The 26,175-nt window shown below is 39.9% G+C and overlaps 7 protein-coding genes across 7 annotated transcripts; 4 read left to right on the top strand and 3 right to left on the bottom strand.

Moving 5' to 3' along the window:
* Positions 1–1,166: 1,166 nt before the first annotated feature.
* Positions 1,167–2,747, bottom strand: EAF01_004892 (uncharacterized protein; the record flags this gene model as incomplete). The annotated part of the gene is made up of 9 exons (XM_038913146.1): positions 1,167–1,322; positions 1,389–1,617; positions 1,675–1,820; positions 1,868–1,989; positions 2,038–2,127; positions 2,178–2,444; positions 2,494–2,498; positions 2,548–2,611; positions 2,660–2,747. 9 exons carry the CDS (start codon positions 2,745–2,747, stop codon positions 1,167–1,169), a joined length of 1,167 nt encoding a protein of 388 aa, XP_038771232.1.
* Positions 2,748–6,598: 3,851 nt separating this feature from the next.
* Positions 6,599–7,207, top strand: EAF01_004891 (uncharacterized protein; the record flags this gene model as incomplete). The annotated part of the gene is made up of 3 exons (XM_038913145.1): positions 6,599–6,666; positions 6,701–6,751; positions 6,817–7,207. The coding sequence occupies 3 exons, from the start codon at positions 6,599–6,601 to the stop codon at positions 7,205–7,207; spliced, it is 510 nt and encodes a 169-aa protein (XP_038771231.1).
* Positions 7,208–10,848: 3,641 nt separating this feature from the next.
* Positions 10,849–11,533, top strand: EAF01_004890 (uncharacterized protein; the record flags this gene model as incomplete). The annotated part of the gene is made up of 2 exons (XM_038913144.1): positions 10,849–11,130; positions 11,252–11,533. 2 exons carry the CDS (start codon positions 10,849–10,851, stop codon positions 11,531–11,533), a joined length of 564 nt encoding a protein of 187 aa, XP_038771230.1.
* Positions 11,534–13,904: 2,371 nt separating this feature from the next.
* Positions 13,905–15,545, bottom strand: EAF01_004889 (uncharacterized protein; the record flags this gene model as incomplete). Its single annotated transcript, XM_038913143.1, has 1 exon — positions 13,905–15,545. One exon carries the CDS (start codon positions 15,543–15,545, stop codon positions 13,905–13,907), a length of 1,641 nt encoding a protein of 546 aa, XP_038771229.1.
* A 1,550-nt stretch (positions 15,546–17,095) lies between these two features.
* Positions 17,096–18,040, top strand: EAF01_004888 (uncharacterized protein; the record flags this gene model as incomplete). Its single annotated transcript, XM_038913142.1, has 3 exons — positions 17,096–17,245; positions 17,307–17,527; positions 17,599–18,040. The coding sequence occupies 3 exons, from the start codon at positions 17,096–17,098 to the stop codon at positions 18,038–18,040; spliced, it is 813 nt and encodes a 270-aa protein (XP_038771228.1).
* Positions 18,041–19,793: 1,753 nt separating this feature from the next.
* Positions 19,794–20,668, top strand: EAF01_004887 (uncharacterized protein; the record flags this gene model as incomplete). The annotated part of the gene is made up of 2 exons (XM_038913141.1): positions 19,794–19,802; positions 19,937–20,668. 2 exons carry the CDS (start codon positions 19,794–19,796, stop codon positions 20,666–20,668), a joined length of 741 nt encoding a protein of 246 aa, XP_038771227.1.
* Positions 20,669–23,743: 3,075 nt separating this feature from the next.
* On the bottom strand, positions 23,744–25,906 carry EAF01_004886 (uncharacterized protein; the record flags this gene model as incomplete). The annotated part of the gene is made up of 2 exons (XM_038913140.1): positions 23,744–25,708; positions 25,760–25,906. 2 exons carry the CDS (start codon positions 25,904–25,906, stop codon positions 23,744–23,746), a joined length of 2,112 nt encoding a protein of 703 aa, XP_038771226.1.
* Positions 25,907–26,175: the final 269 nt, after the last annotated feature.

The following is a 26,175-nucleotide window of genomic DNA, read 5'->3' as shown; positions in this document are numbered from 1 at the left end:
AGATAAGTAAAAGCATCCTGGACAGTCGAAGTGCAGGGTAAGATAATAAATCCTGTCCAAAGAAGTTTCTGAAATTTTTTATGAGTTAATTCTAAGCTTTAACCAAGATCTTCATTTTCAAGTAGACCACTAAGTCCATCAAGTGAGTGTGTTTTGTTTCTGAACATATAAAACGAAATCCAGACATAAGTGGCTCGCTGTTTCGTACTCAGTTTGACATATATTACACCAGAAACAAGAATAAATAATGGCGTGCAAAGAGTGATATCCGAAAACTCGCAGAGAGAGAGTTAGGTACCACTGAGTCGGTGAAATTTCACATTGACAGATGATAATTGACTCTTGGTGATTGAAGATTAAGACTCATAAATGACTGACCATAATGGGAAGTTATATGCTTTCAAGCATGGCTTCAGAAGTCCTTTCTATTCACTTTATCCTGAATGGGAGCACCATAGAAGCACTGAGATATCTGAGACACATCAAAAAGTTATTTGGGTGCTGCAAAACATGCTCGCCCAAACATCTTATGAAGTCAATGTGCACAATCCAAGTAAAATAACTTCGAATCTCAATATTTTAATGTGGTAGTAATGATGTAATAATTGAGCAATTTATCCTCCCTCTGTGATTCTAGAGTAAGTGAGATCTTATCAGGAAGAGATTATATTGTTTTAAATTCAAAATCTGTGAGAGGAGGTAATGGGTTTTAAGTGTGAGGTTTTGCCGGAAAGCCCCTATAATCTACTATACTTTATTTGTACTAGTCATATCTTGGCCTTGTGATGATTTAATGATGTATCCCTGGGATCCGCACCTCCATCTCGCGAGCTTCAAGTTAATAGCGAAACCAAAGCAGGCAAAATGTTTCAAAGATTCTGGCCTCCATTTATTGCAAGGTTACATGCTTCCTTTTCGGGCCGGATATCACACGATGTAGGACAGCTAGATTTCAGAACAATCAAAGGGTCTGGGAAGTAATTTAAATGAGCGCAACCACCGGTGGTGCATGATATTGTAAAATTTCGAGCTAAACAATTGAAGATAACAAATGACAACAACACTATAAACATACTCCTTGGCAACAGGCCTGCCTTCAAACTCAAGTATATACATTGAATAGTTTGGGGGTACCAAGACCCTCCATTAAATCAGTAGAAACATTTCTACAATGCTGCCAAGATCGCGTTATATGCGGGCTTTGGAGAATAGTTCGCATCAAACAACAATGGGCTGGAACTTGCACGCCATGAGTCGGTATCGCGGAGACCCCAGACTGTAATACCAACACATTTGTTTACGCTCAAACATGCGTTGACAACCTATTCGATAATTAGGGCCAGTTCTTACTTCATCTCGAAGGTAATTCCTCAGAAAGTTAAACTCACATTGACATAATCAGTAGATCCTGCACCGGCGATATCCAATTCTGTGACCGCAACCTCGCTAACACCAGAAGCGGCAAGTGCAGTCAAAGCGCCTTTTGCAGCAGCTCCCTGGCCGGCCGATAGATGGGTCTGCGAACCGATTCCATCAATGGGGATTCCTTGACCGATCCAAGTTTTGACATGTGTGACCATTCCCTTCGTGAGTTTGGCATAAAATTCTGAGTCCAGGCTTCATGAAATGTTAGCTTTGGATGTAAGAATTTGAAGAGTAGAAGGATAGAAGTACTTGTAATCGTTGATGTAGAGCTTTGCGTTTAGGTCAGCTGCTCGAGCGGCTTTGAAGGCAATGGAGACAAAGCTTTCACCAAGGACTTTGTAGAACACGCTGTCTCTCATTGAACCATCTTCATTGAAGATTTCGTTAACGACATCCTTATAATGGTTAGTTTTATGAGTCAAATCAAGATATGATGACATACCCATGCATAGATCTTTCCCTTCCAGCGAGTCACCTCTTGGGTGACGTGATTTTGGAGGACGCTAGTGAGAGTGTCCTTAGACGTAATAGAGCTAACCCAGCTAGGAAGTTGAGAATGCCAGCCTATCGATGTCAGTTTATATTCTCAAAGACAAATTTGGTATGACAAACAAAGTGTATGGCCGCGAACAAGTTTCTTATTCTCAACCGCAAAGTTTACCAAATAGTCGCCACCAGCGAAGTTGAACTTGTTTTGGGTCCCTATCCACAGTCAGCAATACACTCTTCAAGACCTATGTGAATATCTATACCTTCAATAGCGTCCCACTTCATGCTATTCTCTGGTGTCACTTGTCCAAAGTTTGCTTTGATAACATCCGCATTCTTTCCAGATGAAAGAAGATTCTGATCTGTGGCAAGACCAAAGTATTTCTTTCCATGAGCAACAAATTTGTCGTTAATACTGCTACTGCTTCCGGTGCTGGTTGGACTTGTGATCTCGGGTTTCAAGGTCGTTGGGGTAACTAATGTCGCTGTAGCTGTTGGAACGGCATTTCCAGGAATGCACTGAGAGTAATCTAATAAAATGAGCAAATGCTGTAAATGTTGCTAAAATGTTTATCATACAATCGCTATAACCATGTTAGCTTCATCCACAAGTTTTAGTGGGGTTAAACTTACTTTGAGCGTGTGCAAGTGTATCCTGATACACAGGTTGTAGCACCAGTCCAGCCGTTACCGCCACCTGAAAGGGTCAATCATGATGTGCTTTTATTATGTTGAGTCAACTTACATTGAGCCCAACCTTGACTCTGAGCCAAAGCGAGATTGATATGACCGAGCATGGCAGCCAAAGCTGCAACATTCAAAGCTGAAAACATATTGTTGATGGAATAAAAAGATAGAATGAGTGAGAAAAGAATAGAATTGTTTGAATGTGTGATAATAAAGAATAATCAGGGCGAGAAACTTGATCATATATACTCCTAATTTTCACTACATCATCTTCTTCTCTTTCCGCCAAGATGGGTTAAAGGAGCAATCTAACACAAACATTGGGTAATCCAGACTTTCGAAATCATCAGCACTAAGCAAAAGCCGCTTCTCCCGTAATTCCGGGTCTTATAGGCTAATATCAAGCGTTATAGTATCTGCCTTATGAACCTAAGACATAAAACTACTCGTGATCTTAGGATTAATGTTCTCTCCTACGTTTCAAGGGGCGGCCCGGCTGTTAAGCACCCCGCAAATGCCAAGATTAGTTGAGGATACACTAAGCAAAAAGCCTAAATTGAGAAATGGGGTTCCAAGGGGCATGAGAACAGTATTGTATCACGCCTGGATCACTCCATATAGATTGAATTCAGCACTTTTGGCTTAGATATAATTGAGTCAAATCATTCATCGCTTTGCAGTCTCCACACCTATATTGTTGGTCACTATAGGGTTGTTTTCACGTAAGAACGGATTGAAATGAAGCTTCTTCCTTGCATTCACAGAAAAGTGGCAATATTGTTTCAACACTCCTAACATGGCAATAACTTGTCAAAGATGGCTTCCTCGTCGGTAGGGGATTCTTGAAGGGGACCGATTAGTACGCGATAGATCGTGTCGACCTTGGCAATGTTCTAAATCGGCCCAATCTTTATTCAGATGGCCGTTTCCGTAGTAATTGTGCATTGCTTCGTCCGAATGATTGAAAAGCATTGACAAAACGACCATAGAGTTGCAATTCCGCTCCACTTTCAGGGTAGCTTCATGGAACTTACAACGGCAGAGAATATCAGATCTTGCAATGGAAGTTCAAGTCAGAAAAAAAGAGACGATATAAATACGATGCCCTTTTGACTTGAAATTATCGTACGCAATGAAGAAAAAATTGATAAAAAGGGTTTTCAATTGCAGCATTTACTCGAATAAAAAAAGCCAAATTGCCGCAGATATCAACAGGGCTTGCGGGCCGAGATTCTGGCGATGACATCGACGCCGAAAAGCCTCTAAATTACTTCTAACAACGTTAATCTAATGTTGTCATCTGTGTCTTTGAGAGCCTGCATGCATGAAACTTTAGAACAACAATGCCTGCAGACGATAGCTGATCGGCAAACTTTTGCAGGTGTCAAGTGTTAAGGTTAATCTAGCACAGAACAAGAATAAGCTTCATTGTCTGGGCCTATCACATCACGCTAGAGTCACTAATGAGTAAGTGCCGATGCGAGAGTAGCACCGTACTGCAAGAAAACTCATGATGTGGATGTACCAGTGGTTTCATGACTCTACGGTGTCGCGATCCTTTCTCAAGCATGCAATCAAAAACGCAAAGAGAAGTACAATGAAAATTCTTCATGGAAAAGATGTATTTTGGACCATGTACCTGCTCGCGGGACTATGTGATCAAGATGCAGATACTTGTGTGGCAAATTCTCTCTCCTTGATAAAGGACACGAAGTATTGGAAACTACTTCATAAACGTTAACTTGACATCTCCCACTAGTACACATACAAATGACAATTATGAGATGAGCAAAACGATAAAAAGGTAGGGGATCGTAACAGGTAATGGAGCCCCCGTCGTTAGAATAAGGTGAAACCAAAATAGTTGTCAATTTAAAGATCAACAATTAAGGTTAGCGGGGCGTGTGTAGCGATTCGGCGGATTGACAAGGTAGGCACGTCAACAACTACTTGAGGTACCTAGTTACTCGTCAAAACAAATTAATTTCAACTCACTACCAATGACTGCTTTTGGTATATTAATTATCAGAGATTGAAACACTCTTAGAGTGATTCTTTGCTGGGTGAAGCCTGTAGGACATGCCCGAAAATCGAGTTTCTAATGACCTTATTGTTAAGATTTGAGACCATCGTGTCAACCACAACCTCATTGTGTTATCAAACAAAGCTACTATTTCTTTAAAGGGGCAGCCAATCTAATTCAAGCGTTCAAGCTTTTTCATGTTTCACAGGGCTAGTTGATAGCTATAGATACTAACAAACAACGGACTCTAGCATGAATCAGCACAACAAGGCACTTTGGCGGAGTGGTTAACGCGATGCCCTGCTACTGTTCAAACCAGAGTCAGGCATTTCCTTCGGGAGCGAGTGTTCGAATCACTCAGGTGTCGCTTTGATTTTGCACCACAACTGCCTTCTCGCTCTAATTTTTTTCTCTTCTGCTGACATCTCAATAAATTTTCCAGCTTGAGTAATCGTATTTTTATGATCCCTGTTGTTTGTGGATCCGTGGGCTTGGTTTGTATGTGGGGAGGCCCCTTTTTAAGATTCGCTTGTTTATACGGAATGCGTGAAGACAATCTTTGTTCCAAGTCATAAGAGTTATAGGAATAAACTGCATCTAAATGAACGATCCATTTCTATTACAGTTCTAAAATTCTTCAGTGGATAGATGAAGTCAGCCTTGAGATTTCGAGTGAATGTCGTTCATTGTAGAACTTTTATCTGCGTAGGTAACTCCGTTTAGTAATACCGGTACCATTCTATTTATGATATTTGATGATATATTTTATGACTTACGAAATGACTCATTAATGAGTATACAAATTAATAGAACACTTCAAAAATGGACTTATAGATATCTCTTAATATATTCAATTTTATCTTTTAAGAATTCTTACAATTGTTCATTCGAAATGAAACAATTAAAGAATAAATTCTAATATCAAATAATTGAAGAATAAATTTGTCAAAATTTCTGAAAGTTGGGAGGTGTCCTATCAATCTATACACCCACTAATAACTATTGTATACATATTCACCACTAGCTTATCATCGATATTAATGCTACATATCAAATAGAAGAAAGAGGGTTAAGATGTCAATGTGATTGAACGAATAAGAGATGCCTACCCCACAAAAGGGCTTTTCGATTTTTGAGGCATTTAATCATTTTGGAAGAGATTTTCTCAACTTCCTCAATTTTTGAGAGTTCTTGAAAAGGTTTACAACGATCTACTCGATACATATACATCAATTTTCTTCTGTTTTTTCGAACATATAGTACGTTACATAATAAAACAACAGAACCCTTGAAACCAATTAAAAACTTCAAGTAATATACTCGACTCAAACCCTGCCAAGCAATCTACCTACCGCCCTTAATCTGATCCAACCAGCGTTCCCCCTAAAACTAGAATTTTACTACCTCTCTTAGCTCCCCCTCTTTGACACGTACCTCGGCACCATCGAATATTAATTCTCATGGCTTAGATATTCCAAAAATTTCAACTGGGGAAACGTCTAGATTCTTTTCGAGCTCACCTCTTTATTTTGTTTATTAAAATTCTATAATAATTGGGTCGCATATTGAGCTCTTTATGCTTATTCAAAACTCTAAGTTAATGAGCAATAACCTTTGAGATCGTCATATATGTACCAAAATGAAATTTATATGGGAATTTGCTTTGAATATCTTTTCGTCGATGTCATTGAAGATGTCACTGCAGGGTGTTGTAAAGTCAGAGTTAACGGTAGAGCAAGGTCAATGGAACTATACAAATTTACACACAACATGAGCACCACCAAATATATTTATGACTTTCCTTCGTACGATTCAGTATCTTCCAAAATATTACCTGTGACATTTTCATACTTTGTTAAAATCTATGATCATTTGTAATTGTCGATGCAGTGATGAATATGGCCACATGACTATATTAAGCCTATTACGAAGACATCACAATCGTTAATGAGGTGATATCAACACTAATCAGCGATGTCACAGATCATAAGACTCCATATTATTTTTGAAGAGACTTTATTACAGAGGCAAAATATAGGAACGTAAACAAATTGCTTCGCTACATCACTATTGCAGACATACAACGCAACAACAAATTCCAAGGAATCTAAATACAGAAACAGAACAGTAAGTAAAAAAGGTGAATACTGCCATACAACAATCACTTCCAAGAGAATCAACTATAAAACTAGTTTCTCCGTCCATCACACACTCGCTCTAGCTAAACGGCCTCATCGATTTCAACTCTACAATAATCGAAATCATCCTGCGGATCTCTTTATTGAGCCATTCTACAACAACAACCTTCTCCTGCTCCTGCTCCTCCTCCTCCTCCTCCTCCTCCTCCTCCTCCTCCTACAAACCCATCAAATTCAATCGACGAACTTCTTAGAACCAAACAATAGAAACCAAAACAGCAGGCACAAGAGGTACATATTACCACGAATACCACCAGGACGAATCCTCGAATTCAACTTCCTCCTCCTCCAACCTCAATACCTTCATCTTCTTCAAACTCAGCTCTCTGCTGCACCGCCTACATCGTATTTACACTTCTACAGTTTTCCTACATCTCGATCCTAAAAACACACAATACTAAAATTTTATAATTCAACAGTTGTCAGTGAACAAAGCATTGGATTCGATATTTAATTATACGTTTTAAGGGAATTAGAATTCAAGTATTCGATTATATTATGACAAGCAAGAGCTTTTAAGCTATACATACATTCCAGTTTTATTTGAGGACTATTAGCATCGATATACCTGTTGAATAGAATCATGTAAATATCTTATAGATACATCAATCTTCAACTTCGAATAGTTTTAGTCAAGAAATAGAGAATATCGATAAGTGCATCAAGTTTATTATAAAGTGTTATAATCACCACTGTGGTGATTTCAGGGTTCCACTATATATACCCAACTAGCTGTCGAACTGATGGCAATTGCTTTTTCTTCACAACCATCATAGTGATTCCAATAGTAATTATGTTTTCCTGTACATGTAGTTACTCATTTGCCCATTTGTTTCTATAGACTATCAACCTGCTGCAGATATTATAAGCTTCTTATGCGTTCTCACGCTTCCCATTCGTGAGATTCATGGATATGCTGGCTGTCTATTGTGCTGATATACTTTGTGAGAATTATATGATCATCTCCAAAATGTTCAATTTTCTGACATACCTGCAGATGTTTCAAGACGACATGCCATGAGTGAACTTTAATAGATGACCCTTTAGCAACTATTTTCGTATGAAAACTTAGTGTAAGTTCACAAAAGTCGTTGATTGCTATTAATTTGAGAAGATTGCGAATTGCTTAGAATCTGCGATGTAGGTTCTACTCGTCAAATGATATTCTATTTGAAGAGTAGGCTCTGTGCAGAATGAGTTATCCTTAAACAGGCCTCGCTGTAGGACTAGCCCTTTGTTGTAAACTATGAACGACTCGAGGCCATTCGTTCACTCTTTCTTCACACGGTTCCTAAGACTCACGGGGAGGATTCCAAAGGGGGGGGGGAGTCGTTTAGTAATTAAATAATGAGAAAAAGCAAACATGCTCGTGTCAAGAGAATCTGATTAGATAGATTAAAACAGGAGATTGCTTTAGATCGATTTGAAAAGAACATATATTAGTGGGTATGTGGACTAACGAAATACTATAAAAATGAACTTAGGAATATCTCCTGAAATGTAGATTTGTAAATCTTACTAAATTGTTATAATCGTTCATTAGAAATTAAAAATAAAGAGATAGATTTTGAGAGCATATAACTGAAGAATGAATTTATTAAAAATACCTATCGAAAGTTAAGAAGCATCCTGTTAGTTCACACACTTAATGGCGCACTAGTGAGTGTATAGATTGACAGGACATCTTTCAACTTTTAGAAATTTTGATAAATTCATTCTTTAATTATTTGATATTAGAATTTATTCTTTAATTATTTTATTTCAAATAAATAATTATAAGAATTCTTAAAAGATAAAATTGAATATATCAAGAAATATCTATAAGTCCATTTTTGAAGTGTTTTGTTAATCTGTATACCCACTGGTGGCGTTGTGGAGTTGCTGACTCATCAAGAACAAACCTCAACCCCACTAGATTCGAAACACAACACCATCATTACCATCTTCCTTTGCCCTCCTTTCTGTACCATCGCGATTGAGATAATTCATATACACGTTCATGTATGGGTTGTATCTAGCCACGTCTATTGTAGTAAGCAAAGACTGTTCTAGCATCTAGTGATGCAAAAGGCTGCCAAGCAGCATCTCACCTCTCATCGCAGAGGAACAACGCGACTTTGTAATAGAAAAAGAAGAATACTGATCACTACGATTTGTGGCATACAGATACATTCTCTTCTCGGAGATCATAGAATGTACGAATCTTCCATCTCGATTGTCAAACATGCTTGTTATTCACGCAATTTAATAGTCTGATGGGAAAGCACATGAATTACGGAGCTTAGACTTTGCACTATTGTGTGATGATGATGACCATTTAGTTTCGGTTAGTAGCTTGTGGGTAGTTTAGAAAAAGTGATTGGTACATTGAAGGAGATGACATACTCATAATCATATCTGTGTTTCTTCATTGAAATCCCCTATATCAAGTTCGGAGGGTTGAGATTAATCCCAATCAACACAGTGACACTTTCGCTTGAATGGAAGTACAATGAATCATATTAGATTCTAGGAACTAGATAATGAAAATTATGTAGTGTCTATGGTTTTAGGGAAATCACAGGATTACAAAGGACACTGCATTTTATGATTACCGTCGATTCTGCGTGAGCTTGATTTCAATAAGTCATGTTGGGCATAAGCCAGAAGCAGATGTTCGTCCTGCAGTGGCTTCTATGGTCTTTCATTTCTAATGTTCTCTTCTCCAGATATGTAAAAAGAACATCATAGCTGTGATGTTGGGAGTTTGATGCGTTCAATTCTTGTCAAGTCGAGGGATCAAGGTTTATAGACAATGTGAATTGCAACGTACTTCGGGTGAAAGAAATATCCTTAATTTTTGTAGTTACTGATGATCTGTGAATTTTCACTCTTTGAAAAGTTTCTTAGTATATTACCGACGTATAGATGTTATCTACAAAGGCATGAGGCTAATCACCCATCGCTCGTTATCGAATTCAAGGCGTCGTCAAACGTTTCGGGGTAGCAACAATTTTGATAAATGTAAAATACCGGGCACTTCATTTTTTATCCTGTTTCCAAACATGATAGATACTAGAAACAGATGTTGAATTAATGCTGCGAATACTACCTTCCCGAAATTTGATAGCAGATTCAATACTCTCCATTATGATCTTCAAGGGGTACACATCTTGTGGAACCTACTTGCACACTCATTGATTCTCTTCCTTGACCCGAGATCATGCCGTGTACATTTCCTGTGTCGTTCTAGCAAATACTTTACTAATAATATCAATCGAGTATCCATGTGCAGCTGAGTATCGTGGGGGAGGTCTCGCAAAACAAAGTGACGAAAAACAGCTACATGATTTTTCGGTCAGTACAACATGAAGGGCTTAATCTCGTGCTGAGCGATTTTGACAGAAACAAGGGTGCACCAATGCAAAGAATCAAAAGCGGATGCGGGGTACTATTTGTGTAATGAAGGAAACGAAGAGGATGCGGGGATGAGACTTGGGGGCTAAACCCCCTTAATGAGTATCTTCCGCTTTTAAATGATATGTGATAATTGATTTCAACATTCTGATGTCGGTTAGAGGTTAAATTCCTTCAGCTCTTCCACTTTCACGAAAACGATAATTTTTTATTAGCCGAGAACTTAAGTTCTTTGGCGGAGTGAACATTCAAGGTTTTATTCTTCATCGTAAACAATAGTTTGTTGATGGCGAAATGAGGGAATTGCGAACCACAAGTCGTGGAATACAATTATTGGTTGAGATTGGCGAGGAATTACACATAATATCAATAGGCGTCATCATGTCAAGCTGATATATCCTGTGATACGATCATTCATTCGAACATGCACTCGAGGTTATTGAGAAACAGCTGCACAATTCTTTCCTCCGAAAAACGCTCCTTGCTCGAATAGCACGAACACTTCGAAGAGAAATTTTGTATAAAGGACATAGATTCTCACCTCGTAGGGAACCAGAACAGGTTCAATCTCCAGAAATCTCCAACAAACAACCAGCATACACATCAGCGAGCAACTCTGCAATCTTCACAATGTATTTTAACTTCAATTCCATTGCATACGCAATCGCTGCACTTCTCACCATCCAAGCAGCAGCTGTACCTATCACTGTCAACCCCCTGGCTCATGGAGCATCTGTAGAATCTTCCACTGGGGCAGTCCGTACTTACTACCAAGCCAACGACGGATCCATCGTCGAGATCATCCCGAATTTCCCCGCGACCTTGGGTTACACTAGCAGCGTGATCGTTGCCGCAGGAGTCGCAAAGGCTAATACTCCTCTTGCTGCTATAGCTTGGGGATCTTTCGACGAGGTATATCTTTTTCTTTCTCATTCCTCCAGTTTTCTGATTCCTCTATTTTCTCTTCTTTCTCTATTCCCTCTTTCCTTTATCCTCCCACATATTAATCAACCACTAACAAAAACACACCTAGATACACCTCTACTACATCGGCACCAGTTTCAGCAACACACACCTGCGCGAAAAAATCTGGAAATCTGGCACGGGATGGGCAGACGGGGGACTCAATACACTCAGCTACACAACCCAAACCAACACGAGTTTCCTGACCGCATATCATGATGGAACGACGGTAGCGGGCAGTACATGGCGCGTGGCGTTTGTATGCTCTACATTGGGAGCACCGGTGCCCGGTAGTCTGTGCGAGGCGTCGAAGTCGTCGTTGCTTCCGTGGGTTGTGGCTTCTTATATTTAGATATTTAGGGGGATGAGGTTGAGTTTTCCTTATCTGAATTTTGGGGAAAGAGAAGAGGGGAAGTTTGGGGGGTGGGGGTGAGGATAATTCAGAGTTCTTAGCTTGCAAGTCGAATATGGTTTTGTTTTCCGAGTCGTGAGATGAGGAATGATGGGCTTGAGATCATTCCTTTGGTTCGATTTACACGCTATCCATTTCTTTCAGAGGATCATAGAAGCTTACGTTCATTCCTTAATTTGCTTCATGTGTGACCAGGGTATTTTCTTCCTCGGGTCTCGAGAATAACGTACTGGACGAAATTTGCATCATCTATATATAATGATTATCATGATGAACAAACACACAAACGAACGAATCACTCCATTTCCATAACCTGCTGCTGCAATGAAATCCACCAATCAACCAACTAATCCAGCCATGCAATCTTTCAATCTTTTCCCACAAACTTCTCCCACAGCATCACAATCCACAATTTCATGGTCCAAGCCAAACAATATCCAAAGACTCATTCCCACTTCCCATTCCCGATAATATCCACTCCCCAACTTTCCACCCCTTCAACTTCCCCATTCGTCATTCCACATTCTAAGCACTCGCTCACTCACTCCCTAACCATCCATCCATTCAAGTTCCGCTCTCCACCAGAACCTCTCTCTCATGTTTCCTCTAGCCATGGTCAATGGTAGGCATTCCAATTTCCAAATCGATAAACATTCTCTTTTCTTCATTCTTCATCCTTGATCTTTCATCCTCCATCCTCCACATCCCAAACTCTCACACCCATCAGCATGCTACTTCACTCCCATCCACTCCCATACAATCTACATCGCCCTCCCTTTCCCCTCCATAGCCAAAACAAAATACAAACCTCGAATACCATCCAAAAGGACTTTGATAATCCAAATCTCTCTCCAATATTATATTCTCTATACATCTAGTTCTGATTACTCACATAAAGAACCCTCAAATCTTCGTTTGGTCTTTCCAGGTTTGAGTATTTAACTTGGAATAGATTTTGGATTCAGTAGAGTAGTCCTTTGAAAGGGGACACGATTCCCGTCTTTTATTTCGGTTACGTAGAAATAGATACTCATTGTATAGTGTAGCATTTCTTCTAGTTGTGGCAGATATTGGGAACTATATACCTAGTAGATAGGTATCCCGAATTCCGATTTTCGAATTTCCAAACAATTTAATCTCAATCTCAATCTTCAATCTTCAATCTTTCATCCTCTACATTCAAAAGTGCGGGTATAATCACCAGTACACCACAATATCAAGAAAATCCCATCCCATCCCATCCCATCCACCATCTTTATGTACGCTCAAACGCCATCTGCTCATCTCCCATTCCCCACCTCACCTCACCTCACTTCACCTTACCCTCACTCCTCACCTCACATTCATATTCACAAAACCCAGTTTCCCCTTACCCCCCTCCCATCCCCCTTCCCCAGAATCCTCATCGCACCACACTTCTTCAACCAACAAATCCCTCCAACTCTCCAGCTTCCTGTACTCCTAATCCCTAATCCCTAACTCCTCCTCACTACTCCTCCCTTCTCCATCCTTACCAATACAAACATATCCCAGAAGTCAATTATTCACACATACACATACACATACTCCTTCCCTTCCCTTCCCTTCTCCTCTCTTCCCTTCCCTTCCAACTCAAAACCACAAATACAACACATCCCAAAGAAGATATTAAATAGAATGAAAGATCAATGTTTTATTTATATCTTCTATTATCAATATTATCAATCTCTTTCTCTATAACTATTCATTATACAGATGATAGATCATCACATCACATCGCATTACTTTGCTTAACTTTACCTCAAATCTCCATCGAAAAAAGAGATACAGTACGGAGCAGGATATCGGACATCTAATCATTCTTGAGGTTTGAAATCGCTGAAGCGGAAGTGACGAGTGATTCTAGACACGGGAAGAGATGCAGAAATTGATATCTAAAAGTATACATGATACAATTTCAAGATCTAATTCCAACGATACAAAATTCTTTATTGATCTATACACCACTGCGCATAGCCATCTAAATATCTATATCTTCTTCTTTCCATGTAGGTAGTGTTCTGAAAACTGAGGAGCTGAGTCGCTCGCCCTTTTAACCTTGTTGTGAACATACAATCCCTTGAGTTTCCACTTCAACTCTATACATCCAAACATTAAACTCTTCCCAATATCTGATCCAAGATGGATTTCACACCAAACATGAAATCGATCATGATAGATTCAAACAACCTCCCACCTTACATAAAATCTCACTTCTCCACATGCAAACCTACCAACAACCTAAACCCCACATATCCACCCCATTCCCACTCTCATTCCGTTCAACAACGCCCTACCTCCTATCCAACCTATCATGCAAAACATTTTGTTTCATCAAACTCCCCACCCCCGCCATCAAGATCGCAAACCCTAGAGCCGTCAAGAAGACCCCCCTAAAAGCATCCATAAAACTTTCCGTCACACCTTCTTTCCAGCCCTCGGGAAGTTTGTTCAACTCATCAAACGAATCTCTAATTCTCCCAATGATTTCTTCCGCATTTGGTCGATCTCCAAATTTCTCCCACAGATCTGATTTGAGGATATTTTGATACACCGCACTCGCAATCGTGATACCTATTGTTGAGCCGGTGGAACGGAATGCATAGGATGCTGATGTGATGACCGAGTGATGATCATGCGATACTGCTGAGATAATAGCTAAAAGTGTAGTTGTGAGAGTTGCGCCGTAGCCGATTCCTGTCAATGAGAGATAGACATATATTGGCCAGTCTGGACTATTTGAATCAAGAGTTGCTAAAAGACCGGTTCCAATAACGAGCATTGTAAGTGTGATCAAACTGATTGATTTATATTTTCCAGTTCGATTCATGATGATTCCAGAACCAAGAGATCCGACAGAAGCTCCGATTGATTGAGGAATCAGACGCATGCCAGAGGCCGTGGTAGATTCACCGCGGACTTGATAATATAAAGGAACGTAAAAGATAATCATAAAGACGACCATTGTCACGAACCAATTTGTGAGACAAGCGGCGAGGACAGTACGATTTGCGAGGAGGCGAACTGGGATAACAGGTTCCGAGGCGATGTATAGTTCGATGTATATGAATACGAGAAGCGAAACAAGAGAAAGGGGGAGCGAAACATAGACGAGAGGATGATTCCAAGGGACGATATTCCCACCAGAATTAAGTCCCAGGAGAAGAAGGACAAGTGTAAGAATCAGCGCGAAAGAGCCCATAAAATCCACTCTCGATAATTTCGACCTCTCACTCTTCTTGGGAGGTATATTAACCAGACAAGCGACCAAGATTCCAGAAACGACAATAAAAGGAACTTGAGCCAAAAAGGCCATTCTCCAACCCCAAGTATCATTTATCCAACCTCCAAAGATCCCGCCCAAACCGGCTCCCGTCCCATAACATATATTTCCGATTCCCTGCACCACACCTCTTTTTCTCAACGGAACCAAATCACTTCCTACAAAAGTACTTATGGCCATCAATCCACCGCCTCCGCATCCTGCCACCACTCGCCCAAATATCATCACCCATTCGTTATCTGCTAATCCGCATATCAAATTTCCTGCCGCAAATAATACATTGCTCACAATCAATCCAGTTCTCCGACTGAAGATATCTGTGAGCCGGCCAGAAAGTGGTTGACAAGCAGCATTTGCGATGAGATATGCAGACGCGAGCCAGGAAAGAAGAGAGAGGGAATTGAAAGATGTGGAGATGCTGGCGGAGAGGGTAGCGATGATGGTTGAATCTAGAGCACCGAGGAAGACCCCTACCCAGATTGCTCCGAGGGTTATGATTAAACGCTTGGTGCTTAGTTCATTGGGGATAACTGTTGCTTCGGATGTGGAAGGGTCTTGGATTGCAGATTCAGATGGTGGTGATTGGGAGGGTAAAGTCGTGGGATCTGCGAGGAGAGGTGTTTCTTCATCTAAGTGGTTGGATGAAGACATTTTTGGGGGTGGGAGAACAGGTTGTGTACAGTTGATTGCTTGGTTATATATCTATCGATGTATCCTTGCAGCGTGAAGATCGAAATGAGAATGAAAAGACAATACATAGAACTATATATTACCCAAGATTCTAAAGATACAGCAGAAAGAGAGCAACAGGATTGATGTTTGTGGATAAGAGTCCGAGATACCTTATCATAGATTGGTGGATGGGGCAAACCATCAATCAATCACTCACCGACACCTTAACAAGTTAAGTTCATTTCGTATCTGATTGGGAGTCTGGTGGTCGATTCAACTTCTCTCAACCCCATTTTGTAATGAAATATCACGTCGGCGATGATAACCATTTGGAGGTAGTGCTGCACTTGTGGATAAGGGAAGATACTCCGTAGATAGATAAACGAAGTCTTTTGTCCTTGTTATCCATTTCTATATATAATAGCGCGAATGATGATGAATTGCATCTTTTATTGTAAGAGGCGTTCCTGGAGAATTTCAGGTGATCGATCTACTGATAGGTAATGCGACCTGATGATGGGAATGGCTTCAAACACGATGTGTATATATTCTCGGGGTCAGTATCTATCTATATCAGGTTGGTGGACTCTGTTACGGAATATACGATACATACGATACATACGAGATGAGGATTGACAATTGGTAGCTGTCCATGGTTTTAAATACACAAACTCATATATTCATAGGTACCCAATCATCCATCACTCATTCTCCTCCGTCACTCACATTCTCCTCACGCAGCCTTCACCAAGCCAGTCTTCAGCCTTCTCTTCCAACCCAAGCGTCGTTGGTTGCCCAGCCACACCAATTGATGATTGATTCTACTTCGTACATCCTACTGCGGATACTTAAAATAAACATGACACTTCAAAACCCAGCTATTACATCCACTTGATTCGTCCCAACCCCATCGAAACCAAGGAGCAACCAAGTTTCCCCAAGCAAGATTTCATGAGAAGAAGAAAAAGGCTGCAGCCATTCTTTATATTCTTATATTACGAACGGGCACGTACGAATGAACGGAAGAATACGCGTATGAAGTTGATGAGCCTCTTTTCTTCGTATGATTTAGAGTTTGCTTGGATTCATTGCGTTTGATTGTTTTGACATTTGACATTTGACATCTCTATTGTTTCTGTGCTTTTCCGTCGTTTCCTTTCCATCCTTTTCTTCCCATTTTGACTTTCGGTGCTGCACGACTTGTGAATATCATAAGCTTACCCGCCCGCACACATACCACACACATCCCACACACATACCATACCAAGCAAATTTCAGACAGTCTCAAGGTTTGACCTTCAGCCCCTCACAATCGGAATATACGAGTACGCACGCGATACGAGATTCAGAATACCACCATTCCATACCTATCTAGGTTATCGGAATACACTTGGAAGAACATCCACAACTTTCACATTCGAGCGTTTTCTTCGCATCTGAGAATACACCTCGCATCCGAGTGTACACTTTACATACCATCAACCCAAAATCCAAAATCAAACAAAAAAAAAAATCAATAAACCGTGAACATGGAATTCTCAATACATAATTTACAAAAATACAAACTAGCTGTGCATATCGTACAGTTAGTCATGGCAGTCGTCATATGGATATTAGATATCATCGTGATGCGATCCTCTGCAAAAGTAGACGGAAGACTTGGATGGAATTTCGGTTATGTATGTATATTCTGATTTCGCAGATGCGATGAGGGACTCATACTGATGATGAATCGAATAGACATTCTTAGTTTTACCCGCAGTTATATATCTCACCATGACCGTACGATTCCCCCGGACGCGAAAATTCGCAAACCCGTATGCGCTGTTGGTGATTGATCTCGTTTGGTGTGTCATGGCTTTATCGGCTTTTGCAGCGGTCGCAAATTGGAATTCAACAGGGGAATGTAGAAGTGGTTGTGAGGTGAGCAAGGCAGTGGTGGGATTAGGTGTTTTCTTATGGTATGTCTTGGTTCTCCCGGATCTCTCTTGATTGCAATCCTCAACAACTCATTTCTAATCTCAAACAACAGGCTCTTCTGGATTCTCTCAACAGCAATGTCATTCTATGGTCTGATGTACTACAAGAGAGAAGGATATCTTCCCGGCGCATCCCGGGCTCCCAACAACGCAGCCATGATCGATCCCGATAAAGAAGCTTTCTCCACCGCTCCCCACGATGACGAATATGCACCAGTTCATAATGTAGAAGAGCATGAAGAGCATGAATTACACGATGATGGATATCCCGGCGGAAACTTCGTCGGTAGAGTTCACTCACCAGATTACGAACCTTCGAGTTATGGAGGATCATATGCACCTACATCGACGGCTCACCATGATGATTTGGAAGCTTCAACCGCGTATACCGGATATAGTGCGAGTGGATATGGCGGATCGCAAAATTCGAGGACAGGGCGCGCTCAGTTTCCTGAAGGAAATTATGGCAATATTCCAGTCATTGGTGAACCATGAGAAAAGTTCATTATTCAAAAATAATTGAGTAATACATTATACACGAACGGATGGATGGATGCATGGCACATGATAGATGATTTGACATTGGCGTTTCTGGTTTCCTCCTGTGGTGGTTTCGATGCCATTGGATTCCGTTTGAAAGTCTCTGTGTCTATGGTGCTGGATTGGTTGAGAAAGAAACAACATACAGGTACATTTGAAAAGATGCATTTATTGCATATATCACATGTACCAGATGGTATGAAAACAACACATGTCATCGGGAGGAGACATGACTTGCATATGTACCTTCGGGGGTTTTAGGAGCAATTGGTGGAGGACTTTACTTGGCATTAGCATGGGTTCGGATGAGAATGAGTATGAGCATGAGTATGAGGAATGACTGGATTTGATGGAAGGGTAAGTGGGAATATTTGTTACGTAGAAATATATTTGTAAAAGACAATGAAAGGGAAATTTCAATATGTTGATTGATGTTGCGAGGTAGCAGGTATAGATTAAGATTAGTAGGTGGGTAGGTAGATTTATATGGGTGAAGTACCTAACCCCTTCACGCTCCTCGTTTAGATACCTCGTTACAAAATAGCAAAACTCGTACGTGAGTGAGAAGTAAGAAGTAAAGAGTGAGTTTATCCACGGGCCGATGATAGAAGTAGATTAGATTGGTGCCCAACAATAAATATAATTAATATGTATAGTAACGATAGTGAGTAAGTTGGTAGGTGGATGGATAAGTAGGTAGGTAGGTAGGTAGGTAGGTAGGTAGGTAGGCATGTAGGCATGTAGGCATGTAGGTAATGTGATACAAATTTGAATGGAAGGAAGAAAGAGGAACGGAAGAAAAAAAGAAGGGAGAGAAGGGAAGAGTGTGAGATCGAATGGGAATTGGTTGAGGGAGCATGTGGAGGGCTGGATGGATGGTTGGATGGATGGTTGGATGGATGGCTAAAGTAAATGTGTAGGGAGGAAGAGGTGAAGGGGAAGAAGAGGAGGGGAGTGAGGGGAGGTGAGGGGAGGTGTGAAAATGTAGCTAGGAAGTAGCTACAAAGTAGGATCTTACCATACCATACAGTATGTACGTACACCGTCGTACTCTCTCATAAACATGTTCTCTCGGCTTGGTACCAGGATATCACATGGAGTACAGAGTAGGTGCAGCGAACGAAAAATGACAGGAATGAGCTCAGTGGTGTTTGTAATACATGGTCCCGCTATCATGTATCGACATTATCATTCTCATTGATATCATTGGTGCAATTACCTAGTGCTATTAGCATCACTAATGTCATACTGCATGGACAAACGAGAAGGTGGGTGAACACTGAACACTGGAAATGGCGGGGTTACACGGGATGGAAATGCATGTGGTGGAGAGGAGAAATGAATGATAGATGATAGGAATGGCTTTCCGATGGCTGGATAGGATGGCACCCCACCAATCCAACAATTGTGCTTGACTTCCTTCTCATCCCACCTTCTTTTTCTTTTGTTTCTTGACTTTTTCTTGTTCTTTCTGTTGGTGAAATTGAACTTGACTTTGAACTGTTTAAAAGGAAAGAAGTAAGACGTATACTTTACTTTGTTTACCTACGAAAGACTTCATATATCATCACATATATTACCTACCTTAATTCTCTTGATTATTCATTGAGATACACACACATACAACATATATATACACACATAAAACATAAGAATATCTTCATCAATCAAGATTTCCATACAAGAACATTACATCCAAATTGCAAAAATGGCTCCAGTTAGTTATCATTCCCTTTTTTACTCCTCCTATTCTCCTTATTATATATGAATATATACATGTGTATATACACATACAAATCTCTCCCCCCCCCCTTACCCCTTACCCCTCCAACTAACCCCCCACCCCACCAGATAACCACCCTCCTCTTCGACTGCGACAACACACTCGTGCTCTCTGAATCCCTCGCCTTCGAAGCCTGCGCCGATCTGGCCAACGAAATTCTCGAAGCCCGTGGTATCAGCGACCGGTACACGGGTCCCCAACTCCTCTCTGAATTCGTAGGACAGAATTTCCGCGGTATGATCAGTAGTCTCAAAAGCAAATACAACTATTCCATGACCGATGCGGAACTCGAGGGGTACGTCAGCAAAGAAGAAGATAAAGTGATTGCGAAGCTGCAGGCGGCATTGCAGCCCTGCGAGGGAGTCGATGAGGAGTTGGTGCGATTGGAAAAAGAAGGGGGGTATTTAATGGCGGTTGTGAGTTCGAGTGCGTTGCGCAGATTGAAAGCGAGTGTGGAAAAGACCAATCAGGCAAAGTTTTTCGGAGATCGCATCTATAGTGCTGCGACATCGTTGGAGAAACCAACGAGTAAACCGGATCCGGCGGTGTATTTGCATGCGATGGAGAAACTGGGGGTGAAACCTACAGAGTGTGTGGCGATTGAGGATAGTAGGAGTGGTGCGACGGCGGCGGTGAGGGCGGGCATTTTGACGGTGGGGTATGTAGGGAGTTATGAGGTGGGAGAGAGGGAGGAGATGGAGGAGGTTTTGAGGAAGGCGGGGTGTAAGGTTTTGATGAGGGAGTGGAGGGAGTTTAAGGGGATTTTGGAGAAGATTCAGGAGGGCGGGTTGGAGAATTAGAGGGGTGGGAGAGGATACTTGGGATTGATGGTGGGAATACCTAGTAGGCTTTGAAGTGTTAGATGAAAGAAGAGGAGAGAAAGAGAAAGATGACAGATGAGATTAGTATTTCTATACACCCAAAATTTCTTTAGAGAGAAGAAAGTATTACTCAAGGCTATTGAAAGACAAAAAAAGAGATTGAGAATAGGAGATGAGATTAGTTTATCAATAACATGGATATCAATCATCTATATCATTACATTACCTTTACCTCTTTTGACTTTTTGGTCTGAAAGTGGTAATCTCCTTTACTTTCCATCTATTTGCTTTCTTCTTTTCTCTTTTCTCTTTTTCATTCCTATTTACTTTCTTCCTTCCTTCCTTTCTTTTCCATTCCTCTTCTTACTTCCTTTTATTCTCCCTTCTCTTTTCCATTCCTATCTTCCCACTTACTTCTCAACAATTCTTAGAATTCTCAATTCCATAAATCCATCTATAGTCATTAATAAAGACGCTCATTTATAGTCGTATATTAGCATTTCGACATATCGATTAACATGGTTTATTAGTGAATAGATTATATTAATAAACGAGTCACCTCATTTTATATATAAAATTCGTTTGTATATAATTGTACATTTTTTTATATAATAATATAATTTAAAGAAATCTGAAAATATTGAAATTTAATTATATAAATATTATAAAAATCTAATTATTTAATATAAAATTAAATTATTATAATAGTTATTATAAAAATAACTTTTTTGTAATGAAAATCGTAACAATTTCTACTTTTTTTTAGAATATAATAGAAATATTTATAAAAAAATTAGATTTATAAAAAGCTAATTTTTTATTGTTATTGAAAATTCTTTTCTTTTTTCAAAATAATAATTAATTATTAAAATAAGGATATTGAAAAAGGTCTAATTTTGATGTATTTTCAAGTAACTCGTTTACTAATATAACCTGCTCACTAATAAACCATATTATTCATATTCATATTATTATTATATTTATAATAAACACTAGAAATAGTACTTTTTATATATTAATAGTAAAAATATTATAATTAATCTTTCTTTCTTTCTTTCAAACTAATACTTTTGATATTTTTATTTTAAATATACTTTTCAAAAAAAAAAAAAAAAAAAGACATTTGTGTTTTAAAATTCCACTTCTTAATAAATCTTATTTTAATATGAAAAATAAAGAAAATACTATTCTAACCTCGATTAAAAAGAGTAATATTTTAATTTCAAAATAGAAAATCTAGATTTATCTTATAGTTCTATATTTTATAGTAAATTTTTATTTAATTTATTATTAATTTTTTTATAGAGGAAATATATATAAATTAAAACTTATTTTTATTAACAAATTACGTAATAAATTAAAAAATCTTATATAATATTAGTTATACTTTATTAATTTTATTAATCTATTCAATATAGAAATGTTTTTTTAATAAAAAAATAAAATTGATTTAAAAACAAATCTAGAATAGTATAACTTTTGATCTCAAGATCAAAATAAGAAAAAATGATTTAGAATAAAAGTATCATTTTTTAAAAAAGTATTTAGAATTAAATTGTTAAAAGTATGAGTTTTAGAAAAGAAAATATTAGTTTTAACATTTTCGATATTAATATATAAAAAAGTATCATTCTAGTATTTATCGTTTTTATATTCATATTCATGTTCATATCATTATCATTTTTATATTAATTAATCGTTAATTATTAAGATATAGGGTCGATATTATATTTAACTTGAGTGTTATAAGTTATTTAGATTATATATCTAGATGTTGAAGAGATATTGAAGGGATGTTGAAGAAATGTTGAAAAGATGTTGGAGAAATGTTGGAGAGATGTTGGAGAGATGTTGGAGAGATGTTGGAGAGATATTTATTTATAGTTTGGAGATAGATGGGTAGGTAGATAGATAGGTATCTGATTAGCTCTGAAAGACTACAGATAGGGATCGAGGATGGAGGATGGGAATGGGGATAAGAAAAGGGAGGATGAGGATGAGGAAGATATGGGTTAGAGGGGGGGTGAGGGATAGATGATTTGGGGTGATAAGGACGGGTTGGGTAGATGATTGGGTAGATAGATATCTGATTAGCTCTGAAGAGCTGGGGATGGGGGATGTGGGAGAAGGGAATGGGAGAGTTGGGGATTGGAAAAGGGATGAGGGATAGGGAGTAGATGAGATGATTTGGGATGAGGATTAGATGATTTGGGATGAAGTGTTGGGAAGAGATGGAATGAGATGATTTGGGAGGGAGTGTTGGAGGGAGGGTGGGAAAGAGAGGGAAGAAGGAAAGAGAGGAAAGAGGAAAAAAGCGCAAAGAAACCTTTTAGTTGTTTGATAGAGTAATGATGTGGATTCGTTGCTTGTACGATTATGTGATTATGCGAGTGGAAAGTGGTTGGCAGAAGGGAAGAGGAGAGGGTAAGGTATGAAAAGTATTGAGATAAGCCGAATTGAAGATTATACAAAGGAAAAGTATACTTTTGTAGAGAAGGTAGAGAGGATGAGATGGAGATGTGCAGCTGAGAGGGTGTAAAGAGTAAAGAGGTTTCCAAGAAAGTAGACAGGTGAGATTGGGGTTTGTTGATGTAGGGAAGAATGAGGAAGAGCATAGGGTTAAACATGGTTAGGATGCATGCATTCAAGGTATAATTGTTTTCACTGTTGAACAAGTACGAATTATACTATGATTTTAAACTTTTTTTGTATTTTGCTATCTTGATCTTTTGATGTGTTTTCATGTACTAACCAAAACCAAAACTAAACCCGCTATTCCTGGAACGCCACTTCCTGGAACACCACTTCAGCACACAACTTCAGCAGTAGGTGTCAGACAATTAAACTAGCAAAGAAAACAAAAACGATACACCTGGGTCCAAACTCCTTCCAGCCTAAAAAACAGAAAAGAAAGATATGACCCTATAACCGCAACCCAATGCATCCCACAAGCACCATCCTGCAAAACCCATCCCAATAGAACACCCCTCCATAACACCTGGGTATCAAACTATAAAACCGCACACCGGACTCCACCAATCCCCTCCGCACGACCTAAACACCTCTACTCGCGCGCAACTCCGCAATCTCCTTCTTCAATGCCTCATTTTGTAATGTGAGGACTTCCTTTTGAAGTCTAGCAACCTCTGCCTTCAAAGCCGCAACTTCATCCACGTTATTGCCATTGTCATTATTTGCAGCCTCTGCATCTGCTTCCTCATCTCGCTCAGTGAGCTTCAAGATTTCTTCACCATGAAGATCGGATCGCTCAGTTACATCAACCACCAACTTGATCAAGTCTTCGAAACGAGATTGGTTTTCAGAAACTTCTGCTTTGAGTGTGTTGAGTTCGTTGCGCAGTTGTGTGGTTTGATCGGATTGGGCTAGGACTTCTTGTTTTAGTGCTTCGACGTCAGTAGATAGGGTTGAAATTTGTGTCTTGTGGTGAATGTTTTGGGGTTTCAAATCGTTGAAATCCATGCGGTATTGGTGTAATTCTTCATGAACTTCATCTAATTCTACCCCGAGATTGCTTACTCTTTCTCGGAGGGTTGAGAACTGGTTACTATTGTTATCGTCATTGTTGTTATTGGAGTGATGAGAGACAACTAATTCATTGTCGAAATTATCAGGGGCCTCAATGGATAGTCGAGGAGTCTCTTCTGCAAGAGTAACGGAATCTGTTTCTTGTCTGTTGGTTGGATGCTCCTCTTGGGAAGATTCGATGGGAGGATTTTCAATTGAGTCTTGATTCTCAGCATTTTGAATAGAGCCCTCTGATATATCAGGAGAAGGAGAATACAGATCAACAGTATCTGAATCAGCAGAGCCATTGCGGGCCTCGAGGGAGTGGAAGACTTCAGCACGAATTGAACGTTGTGGTGATGGACTGATAAGATCGACATAGTTATGAACATTGTGTAAGGGCTCCATGGGATAATCATGGCTCGAAGTGTCTGATGAGACCTGTGGATATTGAACAGAGCTTAGACCACTGAATAGAGAACCAAAGCTTGGAAGTTGTGGTGAGGTTTGTGCGGCAGAGGAATCATACGACATTCTATTGCGATGCACTTGTTCGACAGCAACAGCGGAATTGGGTGAAGCTGCGCTACGAGCAGGAGCAAAGATAGACTTCTGTTGAATTACAAAACCAGGTTCGCCTGAATAATTGGGTCCATAGGCCGTCTCAGTAGTAGTGTATTCAATCTCACATGGGAATGTTGCTTGAGGTCTGTTATATTCATCGGCAGCAAGTCCTCTTGGTGTTAAAGGTGCTGCTGCATAAACCATTCCAGCAAAATTGTTCGAGTTTGCGGGAGTTCTAGAGTTGTTCATCTCGACATCTTCTCCGGCAGGAGTAATGCTGTGGTTGCTAACGGCGTAGGACCTATTGCGAGCATTTTGATCTGCTGCTCTAGCAGTGGCCTCATTGTAAAGTCCAAACATCTGGGTTGCACTATTCTCTTGTCGCTTAGAAGGTGGTGCGAAGGAATCGTCATCTTGTTCGAATGGTCGCTTTCTGCTAGAAACCTTTGAATGTGTCCATGAATAATTTGAATTGTCCATGCTTCCCAGAGATCGGTAGAAATCATTGGCAGCGCTTGGAAGCATAGGTTGTGGTTGCACTGCAAAAGAATCTTGTGATCCGGCCCTATAAGAAGTAAAGTTTTCTCGATAAGTCATTCCCGGAGATTGATAATCGGGGAGCGAAGAAGGGCCCGGTGCTGGGCTTTGGGGCTGGGGTTGACAATGAGCATAAAGAGCATTCGAGGGACCGGTAGAGCCTGAGTTATAGTTCGGGCTTCTGGGCGCAAATTCCGGAGAGCGTGGATTGATAGAGCCCGCAGGAGTAAAGGCTGGGCTTACAGGAGTAAATTCAGGAGATGAGCTCAATTGGCGTTCAGTAATTGGTCGTGCCATAGCTGTAAGTGGTTTTCTCGAGGCATGAGGTGGTAACCATGGCCAAGAGCGACCTGTTGCCTTTCTGCGAGACATTCTAGGATGTGCAGCAGTATACTAAACACTATTAGCTTTGATTTTTTGAGGAGAGGAGGTAGATGAACTTACCTTGGTCTCAGAGACATTTTCTGATTCATCTTCAGAGCTGTCTCTCCCACCAAGGATTGGGCTTCTGGCTGGAAAGTGGTTTCTCGCATATGCGAAGTTTCTTTGGCCAAGGACTGGGCTGGAGACTTTTTGATTTGTGTATGACATTTTAGCTGTAGCTAAAGATGACAAGTGATTTGTGGGTGTGGGTGATCGCTTCGTAGCTATTTTGTATGATACGAACTGACGTATGCAAATCTGAGCAGGCAATGATTAGCTTTGCAATGTGTGCATGCAAATAGAGAATTGGCCTTGAAAGATATATGGGAGGTTTGGTGTTGGATAGCAAGGAGGAAGTGTGCTAAGAAAGAAGGATAATACTTACAAGTGAACCTGAGTGCCTTTTAAAGAACTCTGGTTATTGTGGTATTCGGAAG

This window comes from Botrytis porri, assembly GCF_014898465.1.
Source record: "Botrytis porri strain MUCL 3234 chromosome Unknown BPOR_006, whole genome shotgun sequence".
In the NCBI taxonomy this organism is placed as follows: Eukaryota; Fungi; Ascomycota; class Leotiomycetes; order Helotiales; family Sclerotiniaceae; genus Botrytis; species Botrytis porri.
The sequence above is the reverse complement of the archived record's forward strand: the minus strand, read 5'-3'. Positions and strand labels throughout refer to the sequence as shown.